The sequence below is a fragment of the Girardinichthys multiradiatus genome, chromosome 13 (genome assembly GCF_021462225.1).
Source record: "Girardinichthys multiradiatus isolate DD_20200921_A chromosome 13, DD_fGirMul_XY1, whole genome shotgun sequence".
NCBI classification, from domain to species: Eukaryota; Metazoa; Chordata; class Actinopteri; order Cyprinodontiformes; family Goodeidae; genus Girardinichthys; species Girardinichthys multiradiatus.
In genome coordinates, this window is record NC_061806.1 from 36483678 (window position 1) to 36500311 (window position 16634).

Consider the following 16634-nt stretch of genomic DNA (forward strand, 5'->3'; position numbering starts at 1 on the left):
TGTCTCCCAACAAATAAAAGAAGCAGTCTTAGAAGATAGAAACTTCTCACTTTCCTTAGTCCTTGGACTGTGAAAAAAGCAAATCAATTGGAAAAAAGCAGTATTTAAACATATATTTGCATCCTTGTTCATTAACCTGTGTGAGATAATTGGGCTGATTTCACCCTTTTCACAGTTCATACTGTTGTAGCTGTGGACTTTTATTAAACATTGTTTAAGTACAACATGGAACAGTCTCGTTTGTACTACTTTGTATCATCCGTGCATCATTTCATACCTGCGTTATGGAGGTTTGCACCTGCTTTGATGATTAAAAGTAATTTTCTGCAATCTGCTCATAGTCTGAGTGAGAAAATGTGGTTAAATGAGCAGAGGTCATTCAGTTATTTGGTTTGATCAGGGGTCATAATCTGTCCTGCAGAAGAGTTGAGAGGCCCCAAATGGAGAATTGGAAACATATTCAATAAAAATAGGCCGTGAAGAAATAATCAATAATTGTAAAGGCCATTTAAGGTCACTATTAGTAATCTAACTCACAGAAGCATTGTTGCCTAAATATATAATCACTAAAACAGATAATCACAGACAACTAAGGTTGTTATTCTGCTCTACCTGAACGTTTTTATAGTTAGATGAACGGTATATCAATGAAAAGAGAAAATACTTTCTGGGTCCCGTATGAAAACACTGAAAAAATGTAGACACACAAAGAAAGAGCTAAATAAACAAAGTTTTAGATTAAACATGCATGTATGTAAAATCCCGTCACCATATATTTTAATAAATATCGCTGCATAGATAACACAGAAATACGCATATTATAAAAGTCAGTCAGTTATAACGACTAGATCAAATAAGATCAGGTTTAAATCAACCAAATACTATGTTAGGTATCATTAAAAAAATATTCCTATATATTTGTAAGGTCATCCTCGTCATCCCCTACCATCTGTCAACATCTCCTCCTCTATATTGATCTTCTTTGCTTTCACAGGTGGATAATTTCTCCCTCAGTTGCTCCTGGTTTGTTAACTTCTCTGTGGTTTGAAGTCTCTATCCCTGCCTCTGTCCTTGCACGTTTTCTCACACCAACCCCCACCGTCTCCTTTCTCAGGTGGATCAGCTGACCTTCCTGCTAACTGCACATGCATCAGCTATGCTGTAGCGAGTTGGATGTGAGAGTAAATCTCGTCAAACAATTCTCCTCCTCTGTTTTATCGTCTCACTCCCTCTCTCTCACCTTCTTACCAGGTGGAGCAGCTAAACACCCAGCTGAAGGAGAAGGCAGATTGGTGCAGTGAGCTGCTGCTCGGCTCCGAGCAGCTGCGTCGTGAGTTGGGAGAGCGCGACGAAGAGATTGAAAAGCTGGAGGGCCGCATCCGCGAGCTGGAGCAGGCCCTGCTGGCCAGCGCTGAGTCCCTGGAGAAGGTTAGGAGGGGGAAAACGGAGATTAAGGTTGGAGGCAGCATCTGAGAGTCTGAATGTTAGCGGTGGAGCATGGCAGAGTGTGTGTGTGTGTGTGTGTGTGGGGGGGGGAGCATGTAAATGAGGTGACAGTTAGAGGAGAAACAGGAGGAGAGCTGGAATAATTGAGAGTTAGAACAATGTGTGGGTGGGTCTACTTCTGCTGCCCTGACAGGCTGCTGTCGCTGAGTTATAGGCTAGAAGATTGCCCCCCAGTGTTTATAGATGGCTGTGGGGAGTGGACCATACAGCAGCACAGAAGATTAATTAGTTGGATTTTGCTGCAAACTGCTTACAATTGTATCTTGAGTTCCTGCAGATCAGTTAGATTGTTGCAAGAGATTCTTCTTTGATGCATTTCCATGCACACTTTAAGAAAACCGCTGAGCCACATAGTTTCTTTCATGTGTGTCGCAGGTTGAACAAAAGAAGCAGCATGCATCCATCACTGAGACGAGACACTCCACATTGGAGGCTCAGCTGCAGACGGAGAGAGAAGCTCTGGAGAGGAAAGAGAAAGAGGTAAGAAAGAAAACTTTGTATCAGATTTATTAAATGTCTTCCTGAGTCAATTTAAATCCAGGGGAGCAACTAATCACATGTGTTAAGTGTCTTCTAGTGAAAAGTTCTTTGTTTTTGGATGTAGTTTCAATAGAAGTTCAACATATTTTGATCCTCATGACATCCAAACAACCATTTATCCGTCCGTCCATCCATCCACCTTTCCACCTGCTCATCCATCCATTCATCAGTCTATCTTTTTCTCCATCTTCAAAGCCTGCCCATTGAGGATGTGGCCATAAATTCATCGTCACATTTTGTATTTATATTTGAAACAAATTAGTAGAAACACAACTGAGAACCCAGATTATTTGACTCTAGAAAATTGACTTGGCCTTTTAAACACTGTTCATCTGCTGAAGCTAGTTTTACATTATTTATAGTTCTGACACTTTTTCTTGTATCCACTTGTTTAACCACACTATGGATGAAATGTTGTCACAGTCAGGTGCGAGGACTGGGACCGATAAGGAAATCCACATTCTCCACAGTCTTTTGATGTGTTTTCTAACGCTCTCTTTCTGTTTCATCTCTCGCCGTAGATCTGTAACTTGGAGGAGCAGCTGGAGCAGTTCAGGGAGGAGCTGGAGAATAAGAGCGAGGAGGTGCAGCAGCTTCACATGCAGCTGGAGATCCAGAGAAAGGAGATCAGCAGCCAGCAGCAATTCGTAGAAACGAGGGACAGTATGCTTCAGGTAAGCACACTCCTTACATTAATTTATCAAGGGGAGATAAAACCTAAAAAAATATTTACAGTGTCTTACATAAGTATTTAAACCCCTTCAACTATTTCCTGTTTTGTCACATTATGACCGTGACCTTCAGTGTATTTTGTTGGGATTTTATGTGATGGACAAACACAAAGTAGTGCATGATTATCAAGTTTGAGACTGTACACTTTTTCTCAGTCTAACACATAAATATGCATTGATCTAAACGCTTCTATTGCACCTCTGGCTGTTATTGTAGATCTGTTGTCCTACAGGAAGATTAACCTTTGCCCCAGTCCCAAATAACGGGACAAAATGTGTAAAAGTTCAGGGGGTATGAATAATTCTGCAAGACACTGTATTTTAGGGATTTATTTTAAAGATCAAGTACTTCACCTCTCAATATATGATAAATGCCACTACTCTCTAAAGACATTAAAATACATAAGAAGTTTGTTTTAACCCTTTTAAATTTAACGTCTTGACCAACATTGCCTAGCAATAATAAAAAACCATTTTTGTTGTATGGAAATAACTTGGTGACTTAAACCAGCATCGTCACTTGGGATGACAAATGTGAAAAATTACCTTTTCTCCACAGGATATTCCCTCCTCTTCTAACTATATTTTGCATATCTTTAATTATTTTTGCTTTGCAAAGCTCATTGCAATGACATTTCCACTTTCTCAGGCTACAAATGTCCAGTATTCCAGCAGAAAGACTTTGAGTGGATAAACATGATGTGTTCATTAATAGCCATTGCATTACAATCTCTGACTCTTGAAGGTGATGGAGGAGAGGGACAAGGAAATAGCTCTTCTTAATGAACAGATCTCTAAGCTTCAATACATGGAAACAGCCTCTGACAACAAGGTAACCCAACATGCACATACAAAATAGAGCCAGAGTCCTTTTTCGTATGCTCATTGCTCCGTAGACATGCGTCTGTGTGTGTTTCTTGGCTCCTGTTTTATTTTATTTTGCTCCCCATGGCTCTCTTTTTTTTTTTTTTTTTTTTTAAGGTTTCATTTTTCTTATTTTGTTTTGGTGAACAGATCCATAACATCATCTTGTGTCTTGAGGTGGTTTGCTCATGTGAGGTGGTTTATTAAACCTCTGAGTCCTTAGTGTGTTAACTGATTTGAACATTTTTTATAGATGCACTGAGAAACTGGCTAGTGGCAGGGATCGTCCATTTTAACCCTGATCGGCCCTGATCGGTGACCAGCTGCTAGGAATCCAATTCAGTTTCTAGAAAGTTGTTCTACTAACACTCTTTAGTGTAGAGGTTGTTACAGATGGAAAACGATTGTAAGTTGGCTAATTTTGGTATCAATGAGGTATTTAAAAATGAAGTCAAAGTAGGGCTGTCAACTATTTTACTATTAAATAAGGGACACACTGCAGCACAATAAACAGTAGTTCACTAAAGCAATATTCAGAATGTGGACATTTCCTGTAAAATATTAAACAGAAACAACATTTTACACATGTGGAAAATTGCCTCTGATCCTAATATAATTTTTTTAAGACTGCTCTCAGCAGAAAGGCTAGTTCTAAAATCTGTATCTGGAGGTCATCAACCACAGGTTGGAGATCAATATCCTGTTCGGTGCATCTGTAAAGATTTTTAAATGAAAAAATGTTTCAAAGTAGAGCAGTGACTCAGAGGTTTAATCGCATCGTGGGACAGCCATGGTCTCATGAAGTCTAATACTGTCATGTGATATTAATCTGTGTTTCTTGTTCCTTCAGGCAATTGATGCAAGGGAGGAGCAGATTAAAGAGCTGGAGTCCCAGGTAGAGTGTCTGCGGAGTGAGCAAGACCGCCTAAAGAAGGATAAAGAAGAAGAGCTGGACCAGCTGAATGCAGTAATAGAGAAACTGCAACAGGAACTGGCCAATATTGAGCAAAAACAGCCCGCAGAAGAGGAGGAGGACGCTAAAGGAGAGCTGGAGAGCAGCGCATGGGGACCAACCAAAGAGGAGTACGACAAAATGAAGCAAAAGATGGACGTAGCCACCAAAGAGCTGGACGCGCTGAAAGCGGAGCATGGTAAACATCTGGAGACGTACCTGCGCTTGAAGCAGAGTGCAGAAGCCTTAGCTGAAACTGAAAATCTGGACAGCGCAGAAAGTGAGCTTGAAGAAGCTCTAAGGGAAAAAACTGCGGGTCTTGTGGTTCTGCAGGCTGAAGTTCAGGCTTTAGAGCAGAGTGCTGCATCCAGACTGGAGGAGTTAGGGCTCCGAATCCAGGAGCTTGAGGACTTGGTCGATGAGAAGGACTCTGAGATGAATCGCTGTCTACTGAAGGTGTCCACTCTGGAGGAAAATCTGAGGGAGAAAGTGGCTGAAGCTCTGGTTAGCCAGGCTACACTGGAAGCCTTCCAGCAGCAGCAGCAGATGAGGTCTGAAAGTTCAAAACAACAGCAGGAGCTGCAGAAACACCCTGCATCAGCAGTGCATGAGTTTGGTGACTTTGGTATCCCACAAATGGATTTCAGCAGTATGAGTCAGACCAAACAGGCGCCTAGAGGGAAGGTGGTACATCTCACACAGAAGCTTCGGGACCTGGAGGCTGGACTGAGTGGGATGCAGAAAGACCAGGAACTCCAGAAGCAGCTGCTTTCCAGCTCCGAGGAGGAGGTGCTAGAGTATGAGAGGAGGCTGGCTGTGCTCATGGATCTCCTCAGTCAGATGAAGGCCGGGTCGCACCAAAGAACAGCACCGTCTGTGGAGGTGAGAATCATAAATTACACCACCCTGACGTGTCCTGTGATCTCCAAATATATGGATTTACAATAATGTCAGTGCTACAACAGTGTAAGGAAATCCCTTTTCATCATTAACCTTCAAAATTCATATTTTCTGACAAAGATAAACATGTGCAAACTACTGTTGGTTTTTTGAAGGGCGCTGACAAAGATATGTACAAAAACTGACTGGAAATGTAAGAAAAAAATATTTTTTAACACATAGATTGGCTTTTTCTTCTGTATTGTACTTGTGCTACATAAAAAATGCAACAACCCAGCTCCTTATTACATTTTGTCCAGTCCACAAAATTACTTTGGCAGGGATTTGTAGCGCCATTATAGCGAGTTTAAAGAAAAAAGTGATCAATGGTGCAGATTAATTATACGGTGTTTATTTATACCAGTGACAAATTTAAACTTGTAATTAGAGAAAAGAAGAAAAACATATTCATTAAGTTTGGAATAACTGAAAGTATTCTGATAGAACAAAAATACTTTAAAAAAGAAATAATAAATGTGTGGAAAAAACGTTTAGTTTGAGCTCCTTGTTGGATCAACTTAAAAGATCAAAATTTGAATTTCTGACAAAGAAAGAGATTTTTAGATTGATTTTACATTTAAAACAGGTCATTTCTTTTGATTGGCTTCATCATTTATCTGTTTTCGTCCAATTGTATTGATTGTTACAGTTTTTGAGTTACTGACCGAATCCTCAGATAAATATACACTCAGTGTAATTTACATTGAATCTGTGATTTCAAAGCATTTTATTTTATTTTTAATGAGCAGAGTAAAGGTATCACGGATCAAATACTGTGCTTCAAATATCAGTATACAGTGTTGGATGATCCAGTCCACATTTAAAAAGTGTTAGAGAATTTGAAATAGACCTGATTTAAGTTTATCCAGATGCCTCAAAAACAGCGAAAAATAGCTGAGCTTCTTTCCAGATCTAATATTTATATTTAACCAATAAAACTTCATTGTGGTCACTGTGATTAAGTCTCAGCCTGAATTGACTTGTTCATCTCTGATAAATGTGACCTCCTTATCAGGCCTCCTCTGCTGAGCAGCAGGACGTGTCAGAGCTTCTTCAAGAGCTGCAGGAGGTCAGAGAGGAGGCCTCCGTCACCAAAGAGCATCTGCAGAGCTTCCAGGAGAGCTGCAGCAGACTCAAACAGGAACTCCATGTATGTGGTGCTACATGTTTAATTCAGCAGCTTTCATACTATCGGTGGTTTTTAGAGTGACAAACCTGAACCTTTATTCCCAGGAAAAAACTGTGACCGTGGAGAGACTCCAGGACCAACTTCAAACAGTAAGGGAACCAACTTTATCCCTCACAGATTATATTTGTCTTAAAAGGAAGCGTGAAATTTTATATTTAAGATGTTTTCAACTGCAGATGTCAACAAGTGCTGAGGAAGAGACGAAGATGTCTGAGCTTGAAGGGAGACTGATTGAGGCTCAGACTGAGGCGGCTTCTGCCAAGGAGGAGCTGAGCAGCTGCAGGGAGAGTTTGGATAAACTGCAGGAGCTGCTGCAGGTAAACAGGAGGTCATGCAAAATCTGCAGAAATCTCACACTGCAAAAGTACACTTCTTTTAGGTGAAATTCTGAGAAATTTTAGAATAAAAAAGTTAGGATTTGAGAAATTATAATGCTGAAGATTCATCTTCATGCCTAGTGTTCGCTGAGATCAGGAACGTTTCCTGTGTGCATCTGGAGGCTGATTGATTAAAGCAGACGGTTTATGATAACAATAATAACTTAAAAGCAGCTGCAGAACTCACACATTAACTTCATAATTGCCGAGTAACTCTGATGAACACCTTTCATTGTATAAATGAAGTAGACGCTGTCTGCTCTTTATAAATGAGATGTAGTCATTGTGTAAAATAAAAATATAGGCCTTGGTTATTTTAGAATAAAGTTCATTCAAGTGCTTCAACATTATTTTATCATTATTAGAAAATCCTGTGTGTGATTTAAATCTCTCACATTGTGTATGGAACCTTATTTTTGTTTATTAGCACTTTAATGCCTATGGTTTCTGCTTAATATGCTTGTTTTCAGTTTTCAGGATTGGATAATTGCTGAAAACATTCTCTTTATTCCGTTTTCTAAAAGATGAAACCCTGAATTTCTAAAAAGAGATTATTTTATTTACCTTGATTTCTAATTAAATTCCTTTTTTTATTTTTTATTTGCCACATCACAAGCTCAGTACCTGCCACTAGTATTTTTTTTTGTTTTTGAATTACTGAGGACAATAGATGGAGGTATTAATACAAAAATGAGAAATGACCCTTTGGCCCCCCATACACAAATTTAAATCAGCATTTTGAAATGAAAAAGCGTTTTTGAAACCACAAATAGTTTAGATGCATTTTGTTTATTTCCAAAAAACTAAATTAAGGTTTCAAAGATAACAAATTGTCCTTTAAATAAATAATATTTAGTAACAATCCTGTCCTGTGGTGTAGATTGTAAAACAAAGCTGATCTAAGTTAATCTTAATGTGTTAAAAGTTGTTAATTAGCCCAATTAAAAGCAACTGATGAACCAGAAGCCATTGTTGTTTCATGATTCGTGGAAAACCCATAGAAAGACCCAACTGCTGTCCAAATAAAGGTGTAATAAAAGTTTAAAAACTGCATGAAAAGAAACATCTGCTGGTTAATTTGTTTAAACTTTGTTTTCAGGAGCGGGAAATGACCATTGCTCACCTAAAAGGAGAACTTTTCCAAGTGAGTTTCTCATGTTTTTGCTTTAATTCCTGGGCTCGGAATAATTATTCATCAGCCTTGACTGAATTTCGCATTTGATTTGATGCCTTGCCCAACCCTCCTTCAGGTAAAAGCTGCAGAAGATGGAGCTGACATGACCGGGCTCCTCCAGGAGCTCGAGGAGGCCAAACGAGAAGCTGCTTCCACCAAAGAAGAACTAAATCTGTCCAGGAAGCATCATGAGAAACTTCAAGAGGACATCCAAGATCGTGAGGTCTCGCTTTCTAAACTCAGAGAGGAGTTCCAGGAGATGAGAAGGTATGTGGACGTTTCCAAAGAAGAACTTACTAAATATCAACAGCATAATGAGAAACTCCAAGAGGACGTTCAAACTCGTGAAGTGTCTCTCTCTGAGGTCAGAGAGGAGCTTCAGGAGATGAGAAGGTATGTGGACGTTTCCAAAGAAGAACTTACTAAATATCAACAGCATAATGAGAAACTCCAAGAGGACGTTCAAACTCGTGAAGTGTCTCTCTCTGAGGTCAGAGAGGAGCTTCAGGAGATGAGAAGGAATGTGGACGTTTCCAAAGAAGAACTTACTAAATATCAACAGCATAATGAGAAACTCCAAGAGGACGTTCAAACTTGTGAAGTGTCTCTCTCTGAGGTCAGAGAGGAGCTTCAGGAGATGAGAAGGAATGTGGATGTCACCAAAGAAGAGCTCAGAAGCTACAAACAGCAAAATGAGAAACTCCTTGAGGAGCTTCGAATCCAAGAGCTCTCTATTTCAAGGCTTAAAGAGGAGCTGCAAGAGGCGCAGACAGCTTTGATGAAGACATCAGAATCTGTTCCTCCATCGCCCTCTCCTTCTCCCTCCCCATCTCTATCTCCTCAGCCTGCCTTCTCTGGCTCCTTAACATCCACCTCACAGCCCAAAAGGAAAGGAGGCAAACAGCCAGCTGCGAAGGGAGGTGCTGCCAAAGAGAAGCCATCCCTCTCCCGGAAAAACTCTGGCCCTTCCACCAAGTCCTCACCAAGTCCTCACCAGAGGCCTCAGGTGAACAGCAGCTCAGACCAGCATCATGATGCTACAACAGACTCCTTCACGCAAACCGAACCCTTCCAAATGACCGATCTCAGCCAGTCCGCCGCCAAGGAGCAAATCGAGGAAGTGATCGGAGAGTTTCAGGAGAAGATCATCCAGATGCAGGAGCTCCACGCGGCAGAGATCCTCGATATGGAGGCTAGGCACATTTCAGAGAGTGAGAACCTTCGCAGAGACACACAAGCCCTGGAAGACGAGTGTAAAGGCCTGAAGGCTGTCATTGACAAACTGTGCTCCACTGAGGTGAGTCCAAGAAACAGAGGAACGTGTTTGTTCTGTTCACAACCTCATATTTCACATTACAACCAGTAATTATGCACTAGTTTTTGTTGGTCTGTCAGGTAAAATCACTATAAAAGCCCTGAAGTTTGTGGCTGTAACATGAGAATATATACAGGTCCTTCTCAAAATATTAGCATATTGTGATAAAGTTCATTATTTTCCATAATATCATGATGAAAATTTTACATTCATATATTTTAGATTCATTGCACACTAACTGAAATATTTCAGGTCTTTTATTGTCTTAATACGGATGATTTGGGCATACAGCTCATGAAAACCCAAAATTCCTATCTCACAAAATTAGCATATTTCATCCGACCAATAAAAGAAAAGTGTTTTTAATACAAAAAACGTCAACCTTCAAATAATCATGTACAGTTATGCACTCAATACTTGGTCGGGAATCCTTTTGCAGAAATGACTGCTTCAATGCGGCGTGGCATGGAGGCAATCAGCCTGTGGCACTGCTGAGGTCTTATGGAGGCCCAGGATGCTTTGATAGCGGCCTTTAGCTCATCCGGAGTGTTGGGTCTTGAGTCTCTCAACGTTCTCTTCACAATATCCCACAGATTCTCTATGGGGTTCAGGTCAGGAGAGTTGGCAGGCCAATTGAGCACAGTGATACCATGGTCAGTAAACCATTTACCAGTGGTTTTGGCACTGTGAGCAGGTGCCAGGTCGTGCTGAAAAATGAAATCTTCATCTCCATAAAGCTTTTCAGCAGATGGAAGCATGAAGTGTTCCAAAATCTCCTGATAGCTAGCTGCATTGACCCTGCCCTTGATAAAACACAGTGGACCAACACCAGCAGCTGACACGGCACCCCACACCATCACTGACTGTGGGTACTTGACACTGGACTTCTGGCATTTTGGCATTTCCTTCTCCCCAGTCTTCCTCCAGACTCTGGCACCTTGATTTCCGAATGACATGGAGAATTTGCTTTCATCCGAAAAAAGTACTTTGGACCACTGAGCAACAGTCCAGTGCTGCTTCTCTGTAGCCCAGGTCAGGCGCTTCTGCCGATGTTTCTGGTTCAAAAGTGGCTTGACCTGGGGAATGCGGCACCTGTAGCCCATTTCCTGCACACGCCTGTGCACGGTGGCTCTGGATGTTTCTACTCCAGACTCAGTCCACTGCTTCCGCAGGTCCCCAAGGTCTGGAATCGGCCCTTCTCCACAATCTTCCTCAGGGTCCGGTCACCTCTTCTCGTTGTGCAGCGTTTTCTGCCACACTTTTTCCTTCCCACAGACTTCCCACTGAGGTGCCTTGATACAGCACTCTGGGAACAGCCTATTCGTTCAGAAATTTCTTTCTGTGTCTTACCCTCTTGCTTGAGGGTGTCAATAGTGGCCTTCTGGACAGCAGTCAGGTCGGCAGTCTTACCCATGATTGGGGTTTTGAGTGATGAACCAGGCTGGGAGTTTTAAAGGCCTCAGGAATCTTTTGCAGGTGTTTAGAGTTAACTCGTTGATTCAGATGATTAGGTTCATAGCTCGTTTAGAGACCCTTTTAATGATATGCTAATTTTGTGAGATAGGAATTTTGGGTTTTCATGAGCTGTATGCCAAAATCATCCGTATTAAGACAATAAAAGACTTGAAATATTTCAGTTAGTGTGCAATGAATCTAAAATATATGAATGTTAAATTTTCCTCATGACATTATGGAAAATAATGAACTTTATCACAATATGCTAATATTTTGAGAAGGACCTGTAGAAAAGCTCAAGGGGAATAAAAACTTTTCTTTGATTGTTTTAACATATTTTTCTGTCCATTAGCAACACAAGGCAAATGTGTTTGACCTGCTCTCGTTTTTTATAGGTGCCTCCGTCAAGACAAGATCGTCCTGCATCACAGTTTAAAGATGGCTACACCAGTGGTGAGAAACATCACATTCAGCCCATGAAACTCATAAAATCAGCCAATAAGTGTACCCCTTAAAAACATCAAGATACACAACTATACATTAAAGCCATGATTGGTTTTCAGGTCTGCTTTTTGTCCTGTTGTTGCCCGTCTTTATCCTTCAGTTTAGCGCATTTAAAGTTACTGTTCAGTGGAAATATTATTTTATTTTGTGGATTTGTTTTCTGTCTTGCAGACAGTAGTTCAGACTACAGCCAGAGGACCGGATTTGATCTCCCGAGCTTGCAGCAGGAATTCAGGACGACTCCAGAGGGCGCCAGGAGAGAAACCGATGATCCTCTGCCTGACCGGATAAAAGTAAAAATGTTGTTTATAATAAATTACATTTTGCTTTGATTCTGTTGCATGCTGTACCCTTGTTAAACAGATCTTAAAACATGTTATTGAGGATCCATAAAGTAAATTTTCTTTTTGGGACTTTCTGACTAGACGTTGCTCCGCGAGGTGCACCAGGAAGGGATGCAGGTTCTGTCCCTGTCTGAGCTGCCGCTCTCTGAAGGAGAGCAGGGCGGCCAGTTCAACGTGGAAGGTTGGGTGAAGGAGAGAGACGCCCTGCTGGCGACGGTTCAGTCTCTCAAAGGCCTCATCACCCAGTTGCAGACACACAGCCAATCACAGGTACAGGAAACCTAAACACTAAATACAGCAGCAGTTTGTCAAAGCTCAACCAGTCAGAAGCCACAAAGTTTACAGGAGGAGGATCGGTCAGAAATCTTAAACAATTAATGTTTTATTTTTTAAAGTTTTATTTTGCATTCATGCTTTTTCACTTTTTTTATTCAAATCTTTATGTCTGACGTATTTTTAAAATAAAGTTTAGTCTTTAAGGATCACAGTGTTGGTTTAAAAGTCTTTTTTAATACAAATGTGTTGTCTCTGATATTTTCTGTGTAACTCATATTAGCATAGCATTATTGTATTAGATTTAATCATGCATAAGTGTCTTTAAAAAAAGAAAATATGTAATAAAAAACCTGTGATAATAATAAAAATTTTGCGATAATAGATTATCTTTCCACAATTAAGGAGCTCTGCAAATACTGACCTAAATGCAAAATTTAAAACATTAATTAGCCACCTTACAGGTCCTTCTCAAAATATTAGCATATTGTGATAAAGTTCATTATTTTCCATAATGTAATGATGAAAATTTAACATTCATATATTTTAGATTCATTGCACACTAACTGAAATATTTCAGGTCTTTTATTGTCTTAATACGGATGATTTTGGCATACAGCTCATGAAAACCCAAAATTCCTATCTCACAAAATTAGCATATCATTAAAAGGGTCTCTAAACGAGCTATGAACCTAATCATCTGAATCAATGAGTTAACTCTAAACACCTGCAAAAGATTCCTGAGGCCTTTAAAACTCCCAGCCTGGTTCATCACTCAAAACCCCAATCATGGGTAAGACTGCCGACCTGACTGCTGTCCAGAAGGCCACTATTGACACCCTCAAGCAAGAGGGTAAGACACAGAAAGACATTTCTGTAACGAATAGGCTGTTCCCAGAGTGCTGTATCAAGGCACCTCAGTGGGAAGTCTGTGGGAAGGAAAAGGTGTGGCAGAAAACGCTGCACAACGAGAAGAGGTGACCGGACACTGAGGAAGATTGTGGAGAAGGGCCGATTCCAGACCTTGGGGGACCTGCGGAAGCAGTGGACTGAGTCTGGAGTAGAAACATCCAGAGCCACCGTGCACAGGCGTGTGCAGGAAATGGGCTACAGGTGCCGCATTCCCCAGGTCAAGCCACTTTTGAACCAGAAACAGCGGCAGAAGCGCCAGACCTGGGCTACAGAGAAGCAGCACTGGACTGTTGCTCAGTGGTCCAAAGTACTTTTTTCGGATGAAAGCAAATTCTGCATGTCATTCGGAAATCAAGGTGCCAGAGTCTGGAGGAAGACTGGGGAGAAGGAAATGCCAAAATGCCAGAAGTCCAGTGTCAAGTACCCACAGTCAGTGATGGTCTGGGGTGCCGTGTCAGCTGCTGGTGTTGGTCCACTGTGTTTTATCAAGGGCAGGGTCAATGCAGCTAGCTATCAGGAGATTTTGGAGCACTTCATGCTTCCATCTGCTGAAAAGCTTTATGGAGATGAAGATTTCATTTTTCAGCACGACCTGGCACCTGCTCACAGTGCCAAAACCACTGGTAAATGGTTTACTGACCATGGTATCACTGTGCTCAATTGGCCTGCCAACTCTCCTGACCTGAACCCCATAGAGAATCTGTGGGATATTGTGAAGAGAACGTTGAGAGACTCAAGACCCAACACTCTGGATGAGCTAAAGGCCGCTATCGAAGCATCCTGGGCCTCCATAAGACCTCAGCAGTGCCACAGGCTGATTGCCTCCATGCCACGCCGCATTGAAGCAGTCATTTCTGCAAAAGGATTCCCGACCAAGTATTGAGTGCATAACTGTACATGATTATTTGAAGGTTGACGTTTTTTGTATTAAAAACACTTTTCTTTTATTGGTCGGATGAAATATGCTAATTTTGTGAGATAGGAATTTTGGGTTTTCATGAGCTGTATGCCAAAATCATCCATATTAAGACAATAAAGACCTGAAATATTTCAGTTAGTGTGCAATGAATCTAAAATATATGAATGTTAAATTTTCATCATGACATTATGGAAAATAATGAACTTTATCACAATATGCTAATTGTTTGAGAAGGACCTGTAGAGCTTAAAACCTAAACTCTCACTTTTGAGAGTTTAAGTTTTTCTTTCGCAATGGGGCTGCTCCTCTAGCATCTTAATGCAAGGGCAAACAATATTTCAAAGTTTAGTGTAAGTTTCAATGATGTGAGTTAATTTTTAGACTTTATATTAATGTGTTTTGTTTTACTCATTTTTTGTGGAGGGGGTAAAAATGAAGAGAAACCAAACGGTAACTGATAGTAGAACTTAAGGTCAAAAACAAAACTCAGAAATATGTTTCTCCCCAAGGGCCAGAAAATAACAACGTGTCTGATTTTAGATTATTTAGATATTTAGTTTTTTAGAAAATATAAATAAGTCAGGAATGGATTGAGATTTTGCAGAATATGTTAACAAATCCTCTTTCCACTCCATGAAACATGTTTTTGATACTAAAACTGAGGAAACATCTCTCTGTTCATCTCTTCATGTGTCTGTAACTTGCTGCAGTGAAAACATTTCTAGTAAAATAGGAGGAAAGATTGAATAATAAAGTTAAGGTGCAGAAAGTAAGTGACTGCAAATTTTAAAACCTTAAATTCAATTTAAGAATTTACTTACAGAGGGACACATCTGAGTCTTTTAACACGAGGGCAAAGGGTATTGAAAAGTTAAATGTTACTTGTGATTATGTCATTTGGTTTTATGTTAAATAAAAAATGAAGCAAAAAGTATCTGAATCTCCAGTCTCAGACCAGAATGAAAAAACAGTCAATATTGGTAAAGTTTTATGCAAACATTTCTACGTTGAAAATTGTTTTTTCTCACCAATGCTGCTTTTGTCTCATTCGGATTTTCACCAAAAATAAGTCTTTTAGTGACGTATTGTTCTACAGAAAACAGTGAAAACGTCCTGTTCTATCTCTGAGTTCATATCGCGTGTGTCTGTAACGTCACGCAGACGTCAGGCGGCGGCGCGGACTGGCGCGCGGAGCTGCTGGATGCAGTGCGGCAGGTGTTTGTGAGGGAGAGGAGCGTGCTGAAGAGCGCCCTCTACAGCCAGCTGGACCTGCTAGAAACCAGCGACGCAATCGTTCACCTCAATCTGCTGGAACGCCGACTGGCTGAACAGGTGTGAAACTTTTTATTAGATATTTGAAAGTTGGCAGGTGTGCAAAGGAGGACAAAAGGCTTTCATAATATAATTTATCTGACTTAATTAATAATTGAAATAAAGTTTAGTTGGAGCTGTTCTCTGTTAGCTTCACTTGTTGCTGATTGAACTGGTTATTAACTTGATGATTGTGTGATCCTGATGCAGGACGCTCACCACAGGGAGGCCATGGGGTCGCTCCACATCGCAGATAGGTCAAGTCTCATCTCTGAGATTCGTCAGCTCCGGGGTCAACTGGAGCAGCTTCATCAAAGTAAATCAGCCAATAAACATTGAAACATGTTTGATCTTTTCCTGGATCTGAAAGGTGTGGGCAGTCCTGTTAAATCTGCAGCTTTTTGAGACTTAAGAAAGGAATTGAACATTCATCCCGTTCAATTTAGCTGAAGGCAGAAAAATATTAAAAAGGTGTAATAATCAGGTTTTATAAATATGCCCACTGGTAGATTTATACCTTTTAAGTTCAATTTCAGGATTTAGTCGTCTATCAACATCCCAGATCTTGGCTTAGCAATGTTTGCCCACTCTACCTTATATAAAAGTTCTCATAATAAAAGTCCAAATGTATTCGATTGTGAGAATTAGTTCTGACGGTTTTGGCTTCAAACTGATGGTTATTTGGAACTTTACGCCACACATACCTTCTGGAGTTGTGGCCAAAGAGGTCCAGTTTGGATCCTCGCATCATAACACATTCTGCCACAGGCTTTTAGAAGATTCTCCCCTTGCCCAGATGTTTCTTTGGAAGAATAATCCTTACTCCAGACACACAGAGAATACAGGAGACCATGGTGATGTGTTGAACACAACCAGCACCTCCAGAAAGGCCTGCAGCTTCTGCAGTGTTTCTGTCTGCCCCTCAGTACACTCCCTGGTCAGTTTCCACATCGTGCTCTCATCAGTTCTGGAGAAATGTAGAGGTTGTCCGGTCTGTCACTGTTGTCCCATATTTTCTGCAGCGACTGATGACTGTCTTTACTGTGCCGTGGTAAACACCTAGTGCTGTGGATGTTTTTTGTGTGGTTCTCCTGACTGATACCTTTGTTAAATGAGAGCATTTTGATCCAAACATCTTTTGGTTTAGCTAAAGGATGCAGATGAAGAAAAAAACTCGAGGAAATCCTCCTAGAGCACCTGAATTTTCTTTTTTTCAATTTAAATTTATCGGATTCACTATAATTGTTGACAGGTGTGAACAGAAGAAGACTGAATGCTAAAACTGAATAAATAGGTGTTTGAACCAAGTCTTAATTTAAAGGTGTGCAC

General features: G+C 40.6%; 1 protein-coding gene across 2 annotated transcripts in view; it reads left to right on the forward strand.

The window, feature by feature from the left end:
* Nucleotides 1-16634, forward strand: part of akap9 (A kinase (PRKA) anchor protein 9) — an 86973-nt gene that overhangs the window by 58484 nt on the left and 11855 nt on the right. For both annotated transcript variants that reach the window (XM_047383692.1, XM_047383693.1), the window contains exons 29-43: nucleotides 1252-1428; nucleotides 1882-1986; nucleotides 2568-2720; nucleotides 3523-3609; nucleotides 4492-5475; nucleotides 6548-6682; nucleotides 6766-6810; nucleotides 6898-7038; nucleotides 8198-8242; nucleotides 8349-9569; nucleotides 11438-11495; nucleotides 11718-11839; nucleotides 11972-12160; nucleotides 15156-15326; nucleotides 15516-15621. In XM_047383692.1, coding sequence (XP_047239648.1) covers nucleotides 1252-1428; nucleotides 1882-1986; nucleotides 2568-2720; nucleotides 3523-3609; nucleotides 4492-5475; nucleotides 6548-6682; nucleotides 6766-6810; nucleotides 6898-7038; nucleotides 8198-8242; nucleotides 8349-9569; nucleotides 11438-11495; nucleotides 11718-11839; nucleotides 11972-12160; nucleotides 15156-15326; nucleotides 15516-15621 — 3739 coding nt within the window. The remainder of the gene's footprint in view (nucleotides 1-1251; nucleotides 1429-1881; nucleotides 1987-2567; nucleotides 2721-3522; nucleotides 3610-4491; nucleotides 5476-6547; nucleotides 6683-6765; nucleotides 6811-6897; nucleotides 7039-8197; nucleotides 8243-8348; nucleotides 9570-11437; nucleotides 11496-11717; nucleotides 11840-11971; nucleotides 12161-15155; nucleotides 15327-15515; nucleotides 15622-16634) is intronic.